This window comes from Bacillus rossius, chromosome 2 (genome assembly GCF_032445375.1).
Source record: "Bacillus rossius redtenbacheri isolate Brsri chromosome 2, Brsri_v3, whole genome shotgun sequence".
NCBI lineage: Eukaryota > Metazoa > Arthropoda > Insecta > Phasmatodea > Bacillidae > Bacillus > Bacillus rossius.
Genome location: NC_086331.1, coordinates 89,430,592 through 89,447,127, shown reverse-complemented (window position 1 = coordinate 89,447,127; position 16,536 = coordinate 89,430,592). Strand labels below are relative to the sequence as shown.

General features: G+C 43.2%; 1 protein-coding gene across 1 annotated transcript in view; it reads right to left on the bottom strand.

Annotated features, from left to right (window-relative positions):
• LOC134529448 (ras-related protein Rab-35) overlaps positions 1 to 7,296 on the bottom strand; it is a 59,085-nt gene extending 51,789 nt beyond the window's left edge. The window contains exon 1 of the mRNA XM_063363555.1: positions 6,917 to 7,296. Within this exon, the coding sequence (XP_063219625.1) occupies positions 6,917 to 6,968 (52 nt within the window). The 5' untranslated portion in view covers positions 6,969 to 7,296. The remainder of the gene's footprint in view (positions 1 to 6,916) is intronic.
• Positions 7,297 to 16,536: the final 9,240 nt, after the last annotated feature.

Genomic DNA, 16,536 nt, shown 5'->3' with positions numbered 1-16,536 from the left:
ACCATTAAAATTAATTTTATTATTTTTAATGTCCGTTCAGTTTCAAAGTATTTATAATGTAGTTGACCTGACCTAATCTACCTTTGTCCCGTTTTGTTAGTTCAGGTCAGTTACATTATAAATACTTAAAACTAAACAACAAGTAAAATAAATTGATATTATTTTTAATTTCCGTTTAATTTGAAGTATTTATAATGTAACTAACCTTACCTAATGGAAAATTTCTGTTATTTAGGCATTCACGCGCGCACGGCAAAATATAAAATGGTGACGGTCGAATGTTTACATAGGTCTTTTATTGCAAAAAGAACGGCGATATCTCCAAAAGTAATTGGAATTTCTTATCTCCGCAGGCGGTTATTAAAAGAGGACGTAAAAGAGCATATAGGCCTAATGAAAGTTATTTCAGATTTGTACGATTTTTTTTGGCGCTAATCCGTTCACTACATATTTACCATGAAATGTAAATATATTTGTGTGTAAATAATGTAAACAGTGTGTACTCTATTTGGGAAACCGGTATTTAAATCGTTAAATGTGTGAAAAAAAATATTTTTCTTCTTGGTATTGAGAACAAGCGTACAGGACCACCCTGTCTACACTATTTCGCAATACTAGTAGGTATTTCATTAGGTTAAAAAATGTGAAATATATGATCAAAATGGCAATACAGTATTTAATTAGTAAAAAAAAGGTAAATCTGTATTGTACGGATTAGCGCCAAAAAAAATCGTACAAATATGAAATAACTTTCATTATATGTTATCTTACGTCCTCTTTTCAGAACCGCCTGCGGAGATTAAAAATTCCAATTACTTTTGGAGATATCGAATTTTTTAATACTCATTTTTTGGCGATTTTTTTTAAAAAAAATTTAAAAATCCGAAAATACCTTTATTCTGTGCTCTTTAACTTCCTCTTTTCATTAAACCCGGCGGAGATCAGAAATTCCAAATACTTTAGGAGATATGAAATTTTTTAATTTTCATGTTGTGCACTGATGCGGCGTTCAGCGGGAAGCCTACAATTCACACATCCTTCTGGACATACCCGAATACTCACGTTGGCAAGCCTTCTTTTCTTAAAATTAGCAAGAAGTAATTAAAAATACTGGGCCATTCCATACCAAAATGAGCCTAAGTGCAAAAAATTTTAAAAAATTATAAACAATGTTTATTGACGTAATACTGTAGAAAAAAGTCTGACAGTCCATTGTCCAAAAAATTATTATAATTCATTAATTATTTCTTTTGTTTTCTACAGTTTAACTTTGTCTATCTGTGTGGGGAATCAAGAGTAAAATTGTTCATTAAGTTGGCAATATTGTTTTTAATATTGATAATCAGTTGATGCCTTTGATTTTAGTGCAGTGACCTTGTTGAAAGTTTATACTTTACTGCAGCATTCTCAATAATAGTAAGATAATTAAAATTGCTTCAATATAGCTCAAGTTTATTTTGATATCATCTGTGTAACACCCGTTACCAAAAACATATAAAAGTTTACATAATAACTAAACCATAACACTTATAAAATTAATGTCTAACAAATGTGAGGTCATGTCTCTCAGTAGCATTTTGATTACCAAAGAAAATATTAATATTGAAATTTAAGGAGTAAAAATATGGTAACGGGTGTTACGTAGCATTGGTAACGGGTGTTACAAGCGCTATTAACATGTTGATTTTGTGTACAGAAATTGTTAAGGTACCATATTATTGTACTGGAAAACAAAAACTTAACCAAAAAGAATTTTGTAGATGTGTTATGAAACCAATTCTTGTTTTAAATGGTTAGTTGGAATTTTATCTGCCAAACTGTCCCACAATAACTGCCTCAAACTTTCACAAGCCATTTAAATTATAAATGTAATTATAGTAAAGTAGCTTACCTTGGATTATTTTAAGTAATATGTGTAAAAGAAAGTGTAACACTCTCCTGGCTGTGTATGCCAAAGTTGTGTGTTTAAATTAAAACTAGGTAGTAACATGAAACTTCTTTTTCATGTCTTGTCTGTAGTCCTTAATACCTCTTAGTTTATTTTGCTGGGAACACTTTAATATAATATCTACAGTCAAACGACATGTGTGGATGACAGTAAAAGGAGACAGAATTCACATTGAAACTGCTAGAGATTTCATCCCATGATCACGTAAACAGGAAAGTTACTGGAATAGAAAGTTTTTATGTTGACAAGACAGAGGTGTTACAGAATGAAACTGTACTAAATAACTACTGGAAAAGTGTTTTTCCAATTCCACAAATACAAGCAAGTCATCACTTCAGGGTGTACGATTTTAATAACATTCTAGTTGGGAAGACCTCATCAAGTTTGATGTCAAAAGTTACGATTAGAGCTGAAATTGATGAATCTGATTTTGAACCATCTGTATCTGTGTTGACAGAGATTGGGTGTCGTCTCCATTACAATGATGTGTACTCAGATTCAGACAGTGAGGACAATCCTGAAAGTTGCCAGTTTATAGAAACTTTTCCTATTGCTAGCCCAGGAGATATACAGTCTGGTATGTTTTTTCTAATAAATGTTCCAAGCTTGCGAGGTCACAATAATTCAGAAGGAACTGTATATAGATATGCTGCAATTTCTCAAGGAAGCGTAGATGATGAAAAGTGTTTGTCAGTGATGTTTTTGAAATCTTGTGGACCAGACAAAACTGTCTTTATTGCTGATGATGGAAACATTACATATGTACATTTCAATCAAGTAATTAGTAAATTACCAAACCCAAACGTACAGCCAAAGGGTATTTTCACAATTCTGTACAAATTTAAAAAAAAAAGTAGATGTGTTTGAAAGAGTTTAGGTAGACATTTACTTGTAGTAATAAGTCAGTTTATAATTCCGTTTTGCTATAGTGTAATTTTTAATGGAAACTTGAGCATGTCGTCAGTGATATTTCAGAAATCTTGTGAATTAGGCTAATGAAAATTGTCATTAGGAGGATATTATATGTGTTCATTTAATTTAAGTACTTAATTAGTAAATAACCCAACCAACCAAACAGTATACATACACAATGAAACAATGATGTTGAAATTTGGAAATTATTAGATAAGTTATGTTTAAAAAAATGAGTAGATGTATATAAAATATATTTATTTTAAGCTGTGAGAACTAAAAGTAAATATATATGCTTATTTTGAAATTAAACATATTTTTTAGCAAATAGACAAGTTACACCATACTTTTATTTCATTATTTTGTCATCTTGGACCTACAATTTGGACAATATCCATGGGTACTTAGGATGTGTAACACCCGTTACTAACCTTGTAACACCCGTTACTTTACTATTTTACTAATGGATTGGTTAATAGTTTGTCTACAAACAACTTCTTGACATCAGTGTGAAGCCTATAAGCTTGGCTTGGATTCATAATTTTTTTCCAATTTTTTTTTAATTTCAGTTCACAGAGTTTTGAGATTAATCACTCTGATCTAAAGTAAGATGTCCATTTGCTGTAACACCCGTTACCATTTTTTCCATACTTTATTTTGCATTTGATATGCTAATAAACTGCTTCTACAGCAATACTTATATTCATTTAGCAAAGTGCTATTAACAGGTATGTTAAATGATTTCTTAACATTTTTAGTTTATTTAATATTGACTTTTTTTGTTGTCCGGACGTAACACCCGTTACTATGGAATGCCTGTATTTAAAACGCTGTGGATGGTTGGTTATATTAGGTAAGTATAGCTACATTAAAAAAACTGTAAAATCATTTTATGGTTGCTTAGCAAATAACTTTTTAATATGTAGCTATCCAGCGCTAGGAAACCGTTTACATGATTTCACTGTATTTTTAATGTAGCTATCCTAACCAAATCAACCATCCACAATGTTTTGAAGTATTTATAATGTAGCTAACATAACCTAATTGGGTAAATATGTATTGTACGGATTAGCGCCAAAAAAAATCGTACAAATATGAAATAACTTTCATTATATGCTATCTTACGTCCTCTCTTCAGAACCGCCTGCGGAGATAAAAAATTCCAATTACTTTAGGAGATATCGAATTTTTTAATCTTCATTTTTTGGCGATTTTTTTTAAAAAAAAAATTTAAAAATCCGAAAATACCTTTATTCTGTGCTCTTAAACTTCCTCTTTTCATTAAACCCGGCTGAGATAAGAAATTCCAAATACTTTTGGAGATATCGAATTTTTTAATTTTCATCCTGTGCACTCGTGCGGCGATAACGGTTGCTTGTTTACAAGTATCATTTTTTTTTTTTTGCGATGTTCCCGAACGGAGAAACCTAAGATGCACATAAAGTTCTGCCATTCCCGATTACACCCGAACAATTCACCTTCGGCCAACCTCGGGTTTATTTATTAATATTTCTCTGTTTATTTTAATGTAGCTATACTAACCTAACTAACCATCCAAATGGTTTTAAAGTTTTTTTTTTTTAATGTAGCTAACCTATCCGACCACTTTTAATATTTCAATTCATTTTTCCTGCGCAAAAATAAATAAATCCCGAGGTTGGCCGAAGGTGAATATTCGGGTGTAATCGGGAATGGCAGAACTTTATGTGGATCTTAGGACTCTCACGCGAACGAATACATCATGTAAAAAGAAACTTACGTGAGTTTATTCTGTTCATCCTTTTTCCCGGTTTGTTAGGTCAGGTCAGCTACATTATAAATACTTTAAAACTAAACAACCAATAAAATTAATTTTATTATTTTTAATGTCTGTTCAGTTTCAAAGTATTTATAATGTAGCTGACCTGACCTAATCTACCTTTGTCCCATTTTGTTAGGTCAGGTCAGTTACATTATAAATACTTAAAACTATACAACATGTAAAATAAATTGATATTATTTTTAATTTCGGTTTATTTTGAAGTATTTATAATGTAACTAACCTTACCTAATGGAAAATTTCTGTTATTTAGACATTCACGCGCACACGGCAAAATATAAAATGGCGACTGTCAAATTATTACACACGTCTGGTATAGCAAAATAAGAACGGCCATATCTCCAAAAGTATTTGGAATTTTTTATCTCCGCAGGCGGTTCTGAAAAGAGGACGTAAGATAGCATATAATGAAAGTTATTTCATATTTGTACGATTTTTTTTGGCGCTAATCCGTACAATACATATTTACCCCTAATTGACCATTAGTTTTCATGAGTTGCATATTTATTTACAATAAAAACAATAAAAAAACTGAAGATGCACGATCGGGCGTTCCTCTCGTCTGTTGAAAGAAGGCTTGCCAACGTGAGTATTCGGGTATGTCCAGAAAGATGAGTGAATCGTAGGCTTCCCGCGTTCACCATTGTTGCTTGTTTACAAGTATGATTTTTTTTTTTCGCAACGTAGTTGGACTACATCACGTAAAAAGAAAATTACGTGAGTTCCTACTGTTCATCCTTTTTCCCGGTTTGTTATGTCAGGTCAGCTACATTATAAATACTTTAAAACTAAACAACCATTAAAATTAATTTTTATTATTTTTAATGTCCGTTCAGTTTCAAAGTATTTATACTGTAGCTGACCTTACCTAATCTACCTTTGTCCCGTTTTGTTAGGTCAGGTCAGTTACATTATAAATACTTAAAACTATACAAGTAAAATTAATTGATATTATTTTTAATTTCCGTTTATTTTGAAGTATTTATCATGTAACTAACCTTACCTAATGGAAAATTTCTGTTATTTAGGCATTCACGCACAAACTGCAAAATATAAAATGGCGTCTGTTGAATGATTACATAGGGCTTGTATTGCAAAATAAGAACGGCGATATCTCCAAAAGTAATTGGAATTTTTAATCTCCGCAGGCGGTTTTGAAAAGAGGACGTAAAAGAGCATATAATGAAAGTTATTTAATATTTGTACGATTTTTTTTGGCGCTAATCCGTACAATACAGATTTACCAAAAAAAATCCTAAATTTCAAGAAAATATATTAATGGTATAGAATAGAGCGGGGGGATTATATTCTAGTTAATACCGGAAAACAATAATAAGAAAACAACAAACGAAAAATAGGGAAGAAAGTGTTCCCTCCCCATATTCCCACACTTGTCCCGAAAGAAAGTAGAGGTTATAATAACGTAAACAACACCATCTTGGTGACATCATGAAAAATGGTAATGTATCGCGCTCTATAATAGTCCCCAAAGTTAAACAAATGAAAATGTGATCTAGTTAAAAACATAATTGCCTTCTATGCACACAAATTATATTTTTTTTAAGAAACTTTCACTTTAATATGAAAGGCAAAAATGCAAGTAGGTAGTATGAAGTTAGCTAATACCTTGCTTTCAGTTTTTGCTTTGCACATAATTTATAAACAGGTATTTAAAACAATTGTGTTAAACTGTTTGTGTCTTGCATTGTTTATAAAACCCACCATACTGTCTACATTTACTGTTCTTCAATGTTGGAAACAAATTGGTTACTGCATAGCTTGTTTGCACAACATAACCAAACGTTCACTCCAAGTTTCAGAAAAGCTTAACCTGTATCCACATCCATACCATTGTGTAACCAGACTACCTATAATTTACAATTACATCATTCAAATTACTTCCACTAACCTACATGCATTTTTTAAATTAATTAGTATTGAAATTTATATGTGCAAAAAAAAATAACCCAAACAAAAACAGTCTAAAGGACCATGATTGTTAACTTATCAAGGCAGGTTTAATTCCTTAAAAATTAAAGATCAAGTGCCTTTAGAGTTTCCATTGGGAAATACAGTATGTGGTCAATTACTGCTTTGTTGCTTGTAGCAAGAGGTTTCCATTAATGCTTTGGAACTTGTCATTGGTATGAATCTGATATTTGCTATTTAAATTCTAGAGCAGCCTTTAAAATCCAAAGAAAAATATAAGCTATGAAAACATATATAACTGAGCTTACCACTGTCACCTATTATCAACAGTTTAAATAAGTGATCGTATTCCCTCGCCATTGTACTTGTTCCGCTCAATACACTAAAGTCACGCAAATTTACTCACAATTTATTTCTAAAGAAGCACACCCACTAGAATATGCACGCTTAAACCAAAAAACCACACGCAAAGCATTTGAATGGAAATCACAGTAATAATTTTAAGGCGTTACGTTTCACTTCTTATTCCGAAAATTTTGTAGCATCTAATCTAATGGTGACAAACTTCTCAATTTAACTTCATGTTTAATGCAACTGAACTTTGAAATTAAACAGCAGTACATTTCATTCGAATCTCATCACAATGTACCTTCCAACAAGATACACAAAAATTACTCACGTCTATTACTTTTTTTTTTTCACGAGCTTTCACCGCTGAGTAAATAGGTGTAGCAGAAAAATATTCTCTCACGAAACGTTACTTTTTAATGAGTTATAAAATAATATTTGTAGTTATTAACTTTGTTATTTCAATATTAAAGACTGATAGCGTATTTTGCGTAAGATATTTGACATGTCAAACAACAAAACAATAATTTATAATACCAGATACAGAGTTAACTTTAAATTTGAAATATATACATCATACACTTATGTTTACTTTTGTATTTAAAAGTTGTATAAAAACATACATTCAAAACATTTTTGTTGGTAATATTTAAAAAGTATTTCAGGCAAACTACCATACAGCTTATTCTAAGTTTTTCGCTAAACATTTTAAATCATTTGGTATGAAAGTCTTGAAAACATAATAAATATTTGAACAAGTCAGAAAGGATTCATTGGGCCGAAAAATCGAATGGCCTTCAGGGGTCCACCAGCAAGCTGCTGCAAAGCATTCATGGTCATCCAACTCTTACCCAATTTAAACACCAACCTAGTGTCCAGCTGGGTGAATGAATATTATTCTTTCTAACCTAAATTAAACTATGAGAAGGGGATAGTGTGGCACTTTCAACAGTGTGGTACTTTTAGCATAAATATTGTTAATAACTTTATTTTAATGTTTAAAGTTGGTACAACTTTTTGTACATTTGGTAACACTTCTGACAAACAAATGCAGGCTAGTTTTGTTGAGGAATATACATGTTTATGGTTTGTTTTTTTGTTTGATTCACATTGATGGTAAAAGGTAATTAAATCATTGTTGTTGTAAATTAATATTTCCTGGCAGTTTTTTAGACAATGTAGATAAGTATTTTTAAGCAGTCATTTCAAACCTTTGTGTAATACAAAAAAAAACGTGTAATTGTGTTAAACAGAAGAGGTTAGGGATGATGAATTATTAAATTGGATTTTGTAGCTTGGGGTACTTTCCGCCTGCCGATTGTACCCCATGGGGTTATTTCAGCATGCTGGCTGCACTCCAGCGACCATATTCGTAATGGATAATTTATATGGCGATTAAAATCATTTGTTTTAGATGATAATAACTTACACCAAGAAGATCCACAGGGCAGGAATAAGTGAGGACAGCATCAAAAGAGCCTTAATCGATGTCTTCAACAACAATAGAAGCATCAGAAGTGCAGCAGAAGTGTTCCAGCTGAAATGTCAAACACTTCAAAGTCGAATCAAGAAAATTCTTGGGAAAATCTCTAAAGAGGATTATCTGCGAAAATACAGTAACGAAGACTCGGGACAAGGGAGTGAAGAGAGTGTTGAAGAATTTAGTGGCAAATATGCTGCAAGACAAATTTTCACAACTAAGGAGAAAGAACTAATCGCAACCTATGTAAAAAATTGTGCTGATCTGAACTATGGTCTTAGCTACAAGCATGTTCGGCAGCTTGCCTTCGAATATGGTTCTAAGCTGAATAAGAAAATGCCCAAGAACTGGATATCAGACCAAATGGCAGGTTTGGATTGGATTAGAGGATTTTTATCATGACAAAATAATTTATCATTGAGAAAACCTGAGAGCACCATCCTGTCCCGAGCATCGGGATTCAACAAGGAAGCAGTACATAGATAGTTTCTTTCACAATTATGTACATGTTTTGCAGAAACACAACTTCCCTCCTAGTCGAATATACAATTTAGATGAATGTAGGGTTACAACAGTTTTAAAACTTACAAAAATTGTTGCTGAGAAGGGTAAAAAGCAAATTGGGATTGCTGCATCTTCTGAAAGTGGGGAACTGGTAACCTTCGTAGGAATTGTGAATGCATCTGGTGGGTTTTTGCCACCAGTCTATGTATACCCAAGTTTAAGACATCCTGAAGATTATTTAGTTGGTGGGATTTCTGAAAGTCTTGCCCTTGGTAGTAAAAGTGGTTGCATGACAAGTGACTTGTTTCCACAAGTTTGAAACAATTCAAACTGACGTCCCTCTGCTTCTGGTCCCCGTTTTCCCGTTGAAATAAATGTCCTGTTATGCCCGTACTGCCCTCGTCGGAGAGGTGTGGGTCCAGGCCAACGTGGCCGGGACCGGGAAAGGCGGGACCTGGAGGGAGAGTGAAGTGATTGCGAGGAATGTTGGTAGGTTGTCGCAAGCAGAACACGGCATTAACGAATTTCACGAGCCGTCTTTTATTAACGCTTATAAAGTCCTGCCGCAGCCTGGCGGAACCGTCGCGGAACAAGTGCCCTACCACGGCGACACGGACTCCCTGATGACGGGGCGGTTCTCAAATACGTTTCGGCGCGAATCGTAAAGTTTATTAATGCTAGGCTGACCCAGTGAGAGAGGGCCCGAAGACGGAGCGCTGTACATACGCGGCCCGTTACGTAATGTTCCGTGGACGGCGAAAAGTTCAGAGACTCGTAGCACCACGTTCGCGTTGTAGAAACTGCCCGCTAGACACGTCTCCCGATGACTCGTAAGTTAACAATGCTAAGCTGATTCGCGGTGGCAGCTCAGCTGCCGTGACCGACTGCGGACTGAGCGAACGTTCAATCCCGAGCGCAACGTGCGCGGCTCGCGGAGCAACGAACACGTCTGTCTCCGCTCGAGACCAGGACGCGACTGACTCTCCCCGCTCGCCCGCGGGTCGGCGCCCGCGGCTGGCGGGGAGGGAGGGGAAATCGGCCGGCGTGGGAGAGAGCTCCGTCCCGCGGCGCGCCAGGCTGCGATTACATACTACGGCGAAACCCTTCAGAACAGTTATTGAATTATTTACAAAGACATACACGAGGCATTAATTACACAGCGAACTTGCATAATAATTAATAAATAAAATAAGTTATTTACATTTAAGACCCTTGATCGTTTGCAAATATATATACACAGACATAACCCTCACTGGCATGCTAGGGCGCACGCGGGTGTGTCCCTGGCCGAAGCACTCCACTGGGGACACACAGGGAGGACGTTGACGAGGCATAACGGCCTGAAGGAGCCGAGGAGACACTTGGGTCGACGTCAAATGCCCCCCCTCCGACGAGGCCGTTATGTCCGTCAACGCCTCTCATTTATTAAATGGACATGAAGCACCGGGCCGTGGCACTGGAGAACTGACCTGCTGAGTCCGGGACCCTCGTGACAGATGGAAGGGGCGTGGCACCTTTCGCGACGCGCGCGGCAGCAGGCGGCGGCGTCGCGTCCCAGGTGGCCCGCGTGACAGGTGGTGGGGGCGTGGCACCTTTCGCGTCGCGCGCGGCAGCAGGCGGCGGCGTCGCGTCAAAGGCGGCCCACGTGACAGTCCGAAGGGGCGTGGCACCTTCCGCGTCGCGCGCGGCAGCAGGCGGCGGCGTCGCGTCAAAGGCGGCCCACGTGACAGTCCGAGGGGGCGTGGCACCTTCCGCGTCGCGCGCGGCAACTGGCGGCGGCGTCGCGTCAAAGGCGGCCCACGTGATAGTCCGAAGGGGCGTGGCACCTTTCGCGTCGCGCGCGGCAGCAGGCGGCGGCGTCGCGTCAAAGGCGGCCCACGTGACAGTCCGAGGGGGCGTGGCACCTTCCGCGTCGCGCGCGGCAGCAGGCGGCGGCGTCGCGTCAAAGGTGGCCCACTTGACAGTCCGAGGGGGCGTGGCACCTTCCGCGTCGCGCGCGGCAACTGGCGGCGGCGTCGCGTCAAAGGCGGCCCACGTGACAGATGGTGGGGGCGTGGCACCTTTCGCGTCGCCCGCAGCAACAGGCGGCGGCGTCGCGTCCCAGGTGGCCCGCGTGACAGGTGGTGGGGGCGTGGCACCTTTCGCGTCGCACGCGGCAGCAGTCGGCGGCGTCGCGTCAAAGGTGGCCCACGTGACAGTCCGAAGGGGCGTGGCACCTTCCGCGTCGCGCGCGGCAGCAGGCGGCGGCGTCGCGTCAAAGGCGGCCCACGTGACAGTCCGAGGGGGCGTGGCACCTTCCGCGTCGCGCGCGGCAACTGGCGGCGGCGTCGCGTCAAAGGCGGCCCACGTGACAGTCCGGAGGGGCGTGGCACCTTTCGCGTCGCCCTCAGCAACAGGCGGCGGCGTCGCGTCAAAGGTGGCACACTTGACACTTCGAGGGGGCGTGGCACCTTTCGCGTCGCCCGCAGCATCAGGCGGCGGCGTCGCGTCAAAGGTGGCACACTTGACAGTCCGAGGGTGCGTGGCACCTTTCGCGTCGTCCGCAGCAACAGGCGGCGGCGTCGCGTCAAAGGTGGCACACTTGACAGTCCGAGGGGGCGTGGCACCTTTCGCGTCGCCCGCAGCATCAGGCGGCGGCGTCCCGTCAAAGGTGGCACACTTGACAGTCCGAGGGGGCGTGGCACCTTTCGCGTCGCCCGCAGCAGCTGGCGGCGGCGTCGCGTCAAAGGTGGCCCACGTGACAGTCCGAGGGGGCGTGGCACCTTGCGCGTCGCCCGCAGCAACAGGCGGCGGCGTCGCGTCAAAGGTGGCACACTTGACAGTCCGAGGATGCGTGGCACCTTCCGCGTCGCACGCGGCAGTTGGCGGCGGCGTCGCGTCAAAGGCGGCCCACGTGATAGTCCGAAAGGGGCGTGGCACCTTTCGCGTCGCGCGCGGCAGCAGGCGGCGGCGTCGCGTCAAAGGTGGCCCACGTGACAGTCCGGAGGGGCGTGGCACCTTTCGCGTCGCCCGCAGCAACAGGCGGCGGCGTCGCGTCAAAGGTGGCACACTTGACACTTCGAGGGGGCGTGGCACCTTTCGCGTCGCCCGCAGCATCAGGCGGCGGCGTCGCGTCAAAGGTGGCACACTTGACAATCCGATGGGGCGTGGCACCTTTCGCGTCGCCCGCAGCAACAGGCGGCGGCGTCGCGTCAAAGGTGGCACACTTGACAGTCCGAGGATGCGTGGCACCTTTCGCGTCGCGCGCGGCAGTGGGCGGCGGCGTCGCGTCAAAGGTTGCCCATGTGACAGTCCGAGGATGCGTGGCACCTTTCGCGTCGCGCGCGGCAGTGGGCGGCGGCGTCGCGTCAAAGGTTGCCCACGTGACAGTCCGAGGATGCATGGCACCTTTCGCGTCGCGCGCGGCAGTGGGCGGCGGCATCGCGTCAAAGGTTGCCCACGTGACAGTCCGAGAATGCGTGGCACCTTTCGCGTCGCGCGCGGCAGTGGGCGGCGGCGTCGCGTCAAAGGTTGCCCACGTGACAGTCCGAGGATGCGTGGCACCTTCCGCGTCGCCCGCAGCATCAGGCGGCGGCGTCGCGTCAAAGGTTGCCCACGTGACAGTGGTCGCGGCACGCCCTCGTGTGTGCAGATCGGTTGTGTCAGCACAGCCGGTTCGCACCGCGTAGGCCCCTCGTGAGCCCCTATGGCAGTTGGGGGCGGCGGCGTCAGGGGCGGCGCGTCTGAGTCGGCCTGCCGTATCCACCCGGACGTCGCGTGCCAGTCGTACCACAGGGGCTGGACGGGCGCGGCTTCCTCCGTCTTCAGCGATGTCCTGCTCGGCGTCTCCACCTCATAGGGCGGGGGCTGCGTTGGAGGCGGTGTCGGAGGCAGCGTCGGCGGCGGTGTCATGGGCAGCGTCGGCGGCGGCGTCGGTTGCAGTGGCGTTGGGAGTATCGCCGACTCCTGCAGCGTGATGGCGCCCGCCCAGTGTGACCACTCGACCTTCGCGGTCGAGACACTTGCGGCACCATGCACGCCCAGTTTCGCTCGGCACTGGTCACACGTAAAGCAGGACATCCATTCCTCTTCTCGCGCGACCAGTTGTGAACACTCCCTGTGCCACAGATTCCCGCACGTCCCGCAGATCCGCCCATCCGATGTCCTGCCGGGGCACGAGTCCGCACCGCACATTGTCCTACCATACGCCCGGTACTCAAAGCAGAAACCGCACTCGTAATCTGCGAAGTGCTCGCAGCACTCGCCGGGCTCCGGAAAGTCTGCTTCCGCCCATGTCTCGTACGCTTCCTGGAAGTCGTCCATGTTTATCGGGAGTGTCTCTGTTCGGTAATTCAGTCCGTGTCTTCCTCTCACGGCGTTATCTTGATCCGAAGATCCCTGCTGCGTCGCGATCTCAGGTTCGTGGCGCTCCCACGACACGTTATCTGTCGCGCCACCGATCCCTGTCGCGTCGCCCGCCGTCTCCGGTTCACACCGCTCCCACGTCGCGTTATCTTACGCCGAACGTCTCGAGTTCGCGTCGCTCTCACGCCGCGGTATCTCTCGCCGAAACGTCTCGTGTTCGCGCCGTTCCCGCGCTGCGTTATCTCCCGCCGGCGTGCCGGCGCGCCGTCTCGAATTCGAGCCGCTCCCACGCCGCGCGGTCGCACCTGCTTCCGTTCTGTCCTGCACCTGCGCGCTTGCGTGCGCTTGCGTGCGCTTGCGTGCGCTTACGGCCACACTAGTTGGGCGCCAAATGACGTCCCTCGGCTTCTGGTCCCCGTTTTCCCGTTGAAATAAATGTCCTGTTATGCCCGTACTGCCCTCGTCGGAGAGGTGTGGGTCCAGGCCAACGTGGCCGGGACCGGGAAAGGCGGGACCTGGAGGGAGAGTGAAGTGATTGCGAGGAATGTTGGTAGGTTGTCGCAAGCAGAACACGGCATTAACGAATTTCACGAGCCGTCTTTTATTAACGCTTATAATGTCCTGCCGCAGCCTGGCGGAACCGTCGCGGAACAAGTGCCCTACCACGGCGACACGGACTCCCTGATGACGGGGCGGTTCTCAAATACGTTTCGGCGCGAATCGTAAAGTTTATTAATGCTAGGCTGACCCAATGAGAGAGGGCCCGAAGACGGAGCGCTGTACATACGCGGCCCGTTACGTAATGTTCCGTGGACGGCGAAAAGTTCAGAGACTCGTAGCACCACGTTCGCGTTGTAGAAACTGCCCGCTAGACACGTCTCCCGATGACTCGTAAGTTAACAATGCTAAGCTGATTCGCGGTGGCAGCTCAGCTGCCGTGACCGACTGCGGACTGAGCGAACGTTCAATCCCGAGCGCAACGTGCGCGGCTCGCGGAGCAACGAACACGTCTGTCTCCGCTCGAGACCAGGACGCGACTGACTCTCCCCGCTCGCCCGCGGGCCGGCGCCCGCGGCTGGCGGGGAGGGAGGGGAAATCGGCCGGCGTGGGAGAGAGCTCCGTCCCGCGGCGCGCCAGGCTGCGATTACATACTACGGCGAAACCCTTCAGAACAGTTATTGAATTATTTACAAAGACATACACGAGGCATTAATTACACAGCGAACTTGCATAATAATTAATAAATAAAATAAGTTTTTACATTTAAGACCCTTGATCGTTTGCAAATATATATACACAGACATAACCCTCACTGGCATGCTAGGGCGCACGCGGGTGCGTCCCTGGCCGTCGCACTCCACTGGGGACACACAGGGAGGACGTTGACGAGGCATAACGGCCTGAAGGAGCCGAGGAGACACTTGGGTCGACGTCAAAACCATCAAAGGAAAACAAACTTCTACTTTTATTGGACAACCATGATTATTGTGTGAGTTTGGGGGCAATCAACTATTGTCGAGAAAATGGCATTGTTCTTCTATCATTTACACCACATACCACACACCGCCTCCAGTCACTGGATGTTGGTGTGTATTCCCCTTTCAAAACAAGTTGGTCACAGGCATTTCATGATCACATTCTTTCAAGCCCATGGAGAAAGATAACAATTTCAGATGTAGCTCAGCTAACAAAGACAGTAGTCTTAGCTATCTTCACTCCTTCAAATATTGCAAATTCATTTGAGAAAACAGGGTTGTGGCCTGTTAATACACAAATATTTACAGAAAGAAATTTCATGCCAAGCTCAGTTAGCTCAAGTGGTTGTTCTGATAATGCTCTATTCAATCCATCAACTTCATTGGTTAGCACCAGTTGCTCTAATAGTGTTCAATCTCAGCCATCAACTTCGTTGAACCAGCCTATGACAGGACTCCTAACAAAACACCACACTATTTTTAGCCGTGAACATGTGCATTCTTATCCTAAGACTCCACAGTCAATGAAGACAAACAAGCGACGAAACGCTGGAAAGTCAAGAGTATACACTGACACACCAGAAAAAAAAACAGAATGGAGGAATTGAAGAAAAGAAGAAACAACAACAATGAAAAAAGAAGCATCTGTTAGTTGCAAAAAACTTTTTATTAAAACCAAAGTGGCAAAAAAAGAAATAACCCATTCGACATCTGATTCAGATTCCAGTGAAGATGCAAGTGATTAACTGCCTTTGCCGTCTTGGAGTGAAAGTGATGGAGTATACATTGGTGATTTCCTTCTAGTGAAATTCGCAACCAACAAAAGTGTATTCATTATGTTGGCCAAGTGATGAAAATGGGTTCCTCGGTGTTCACTGTTAGAATTCTGTGCCGAAGGGGCTCGTCCAGCTACTTCCATTGGCCTGCAGTTCAAGATGAAAGTGAAGTGGGTATTTTTGACATTGTAACTAAACTACCAAAGCCAATTTCAAAAGTAACTGCACGCACATCTGACATTTTCCATTTTTCTTTTGCATTTCTGCTATGGGTTGTTCTCTAAATTGAAAGGAAACACTTCTGATGGATGTTTCATTTTGTATCTTTTTTTTAACGTCAATGGCGACCATTATGTAAACACATACTCAAATAAATTAGGTGCCAAATCTACCCCATGCTAATAATGAAACTACCCCACTGGTGGGGCAGATATGGCAATGTGTAGTGATGATTTCAAATGCCTGAATGCATATATTTAGGTAAGTTTAGAACTGACAGAATTGTTACATTACTGTGCAATATAATGACATTGATAAAAAATTTATTTAATTTGTAAACTCAAAAAAATAATTTTAAAAAAAAGTTTTTATTCAAACATGCTGAAAGTGCCCCACTCTCCCCTATTGGATTTGTGAAGACTCTAATTGCATCTCAGAGTTTATAATGTGGGGTTTAAACCATACAGAAATAATAGCATGCATCGTTAATGATTTGGCCAGCCATACCAGTTTGGATGCTTGACACATTCCCCTGTCTTAATTTTGGACTATAACCAGACAAGTTTGGGCCGAGGTAAAAATCTGTATAGACACAGGAAAACTCTTGAGTTAGGTCATTCGGGGTGCAATATGACATGTATTAGGCTAGCAGCTTTATGGTCATAAGAGTTTCTACCCTGTATAGGTCAGGCGACTGGACATAATTGCCTGCTGTTGGGTCCACACATTATGGGTCGTCCATTAATCACGTGATGTTTTTTTAGCAAATTTTTATCCCCCCC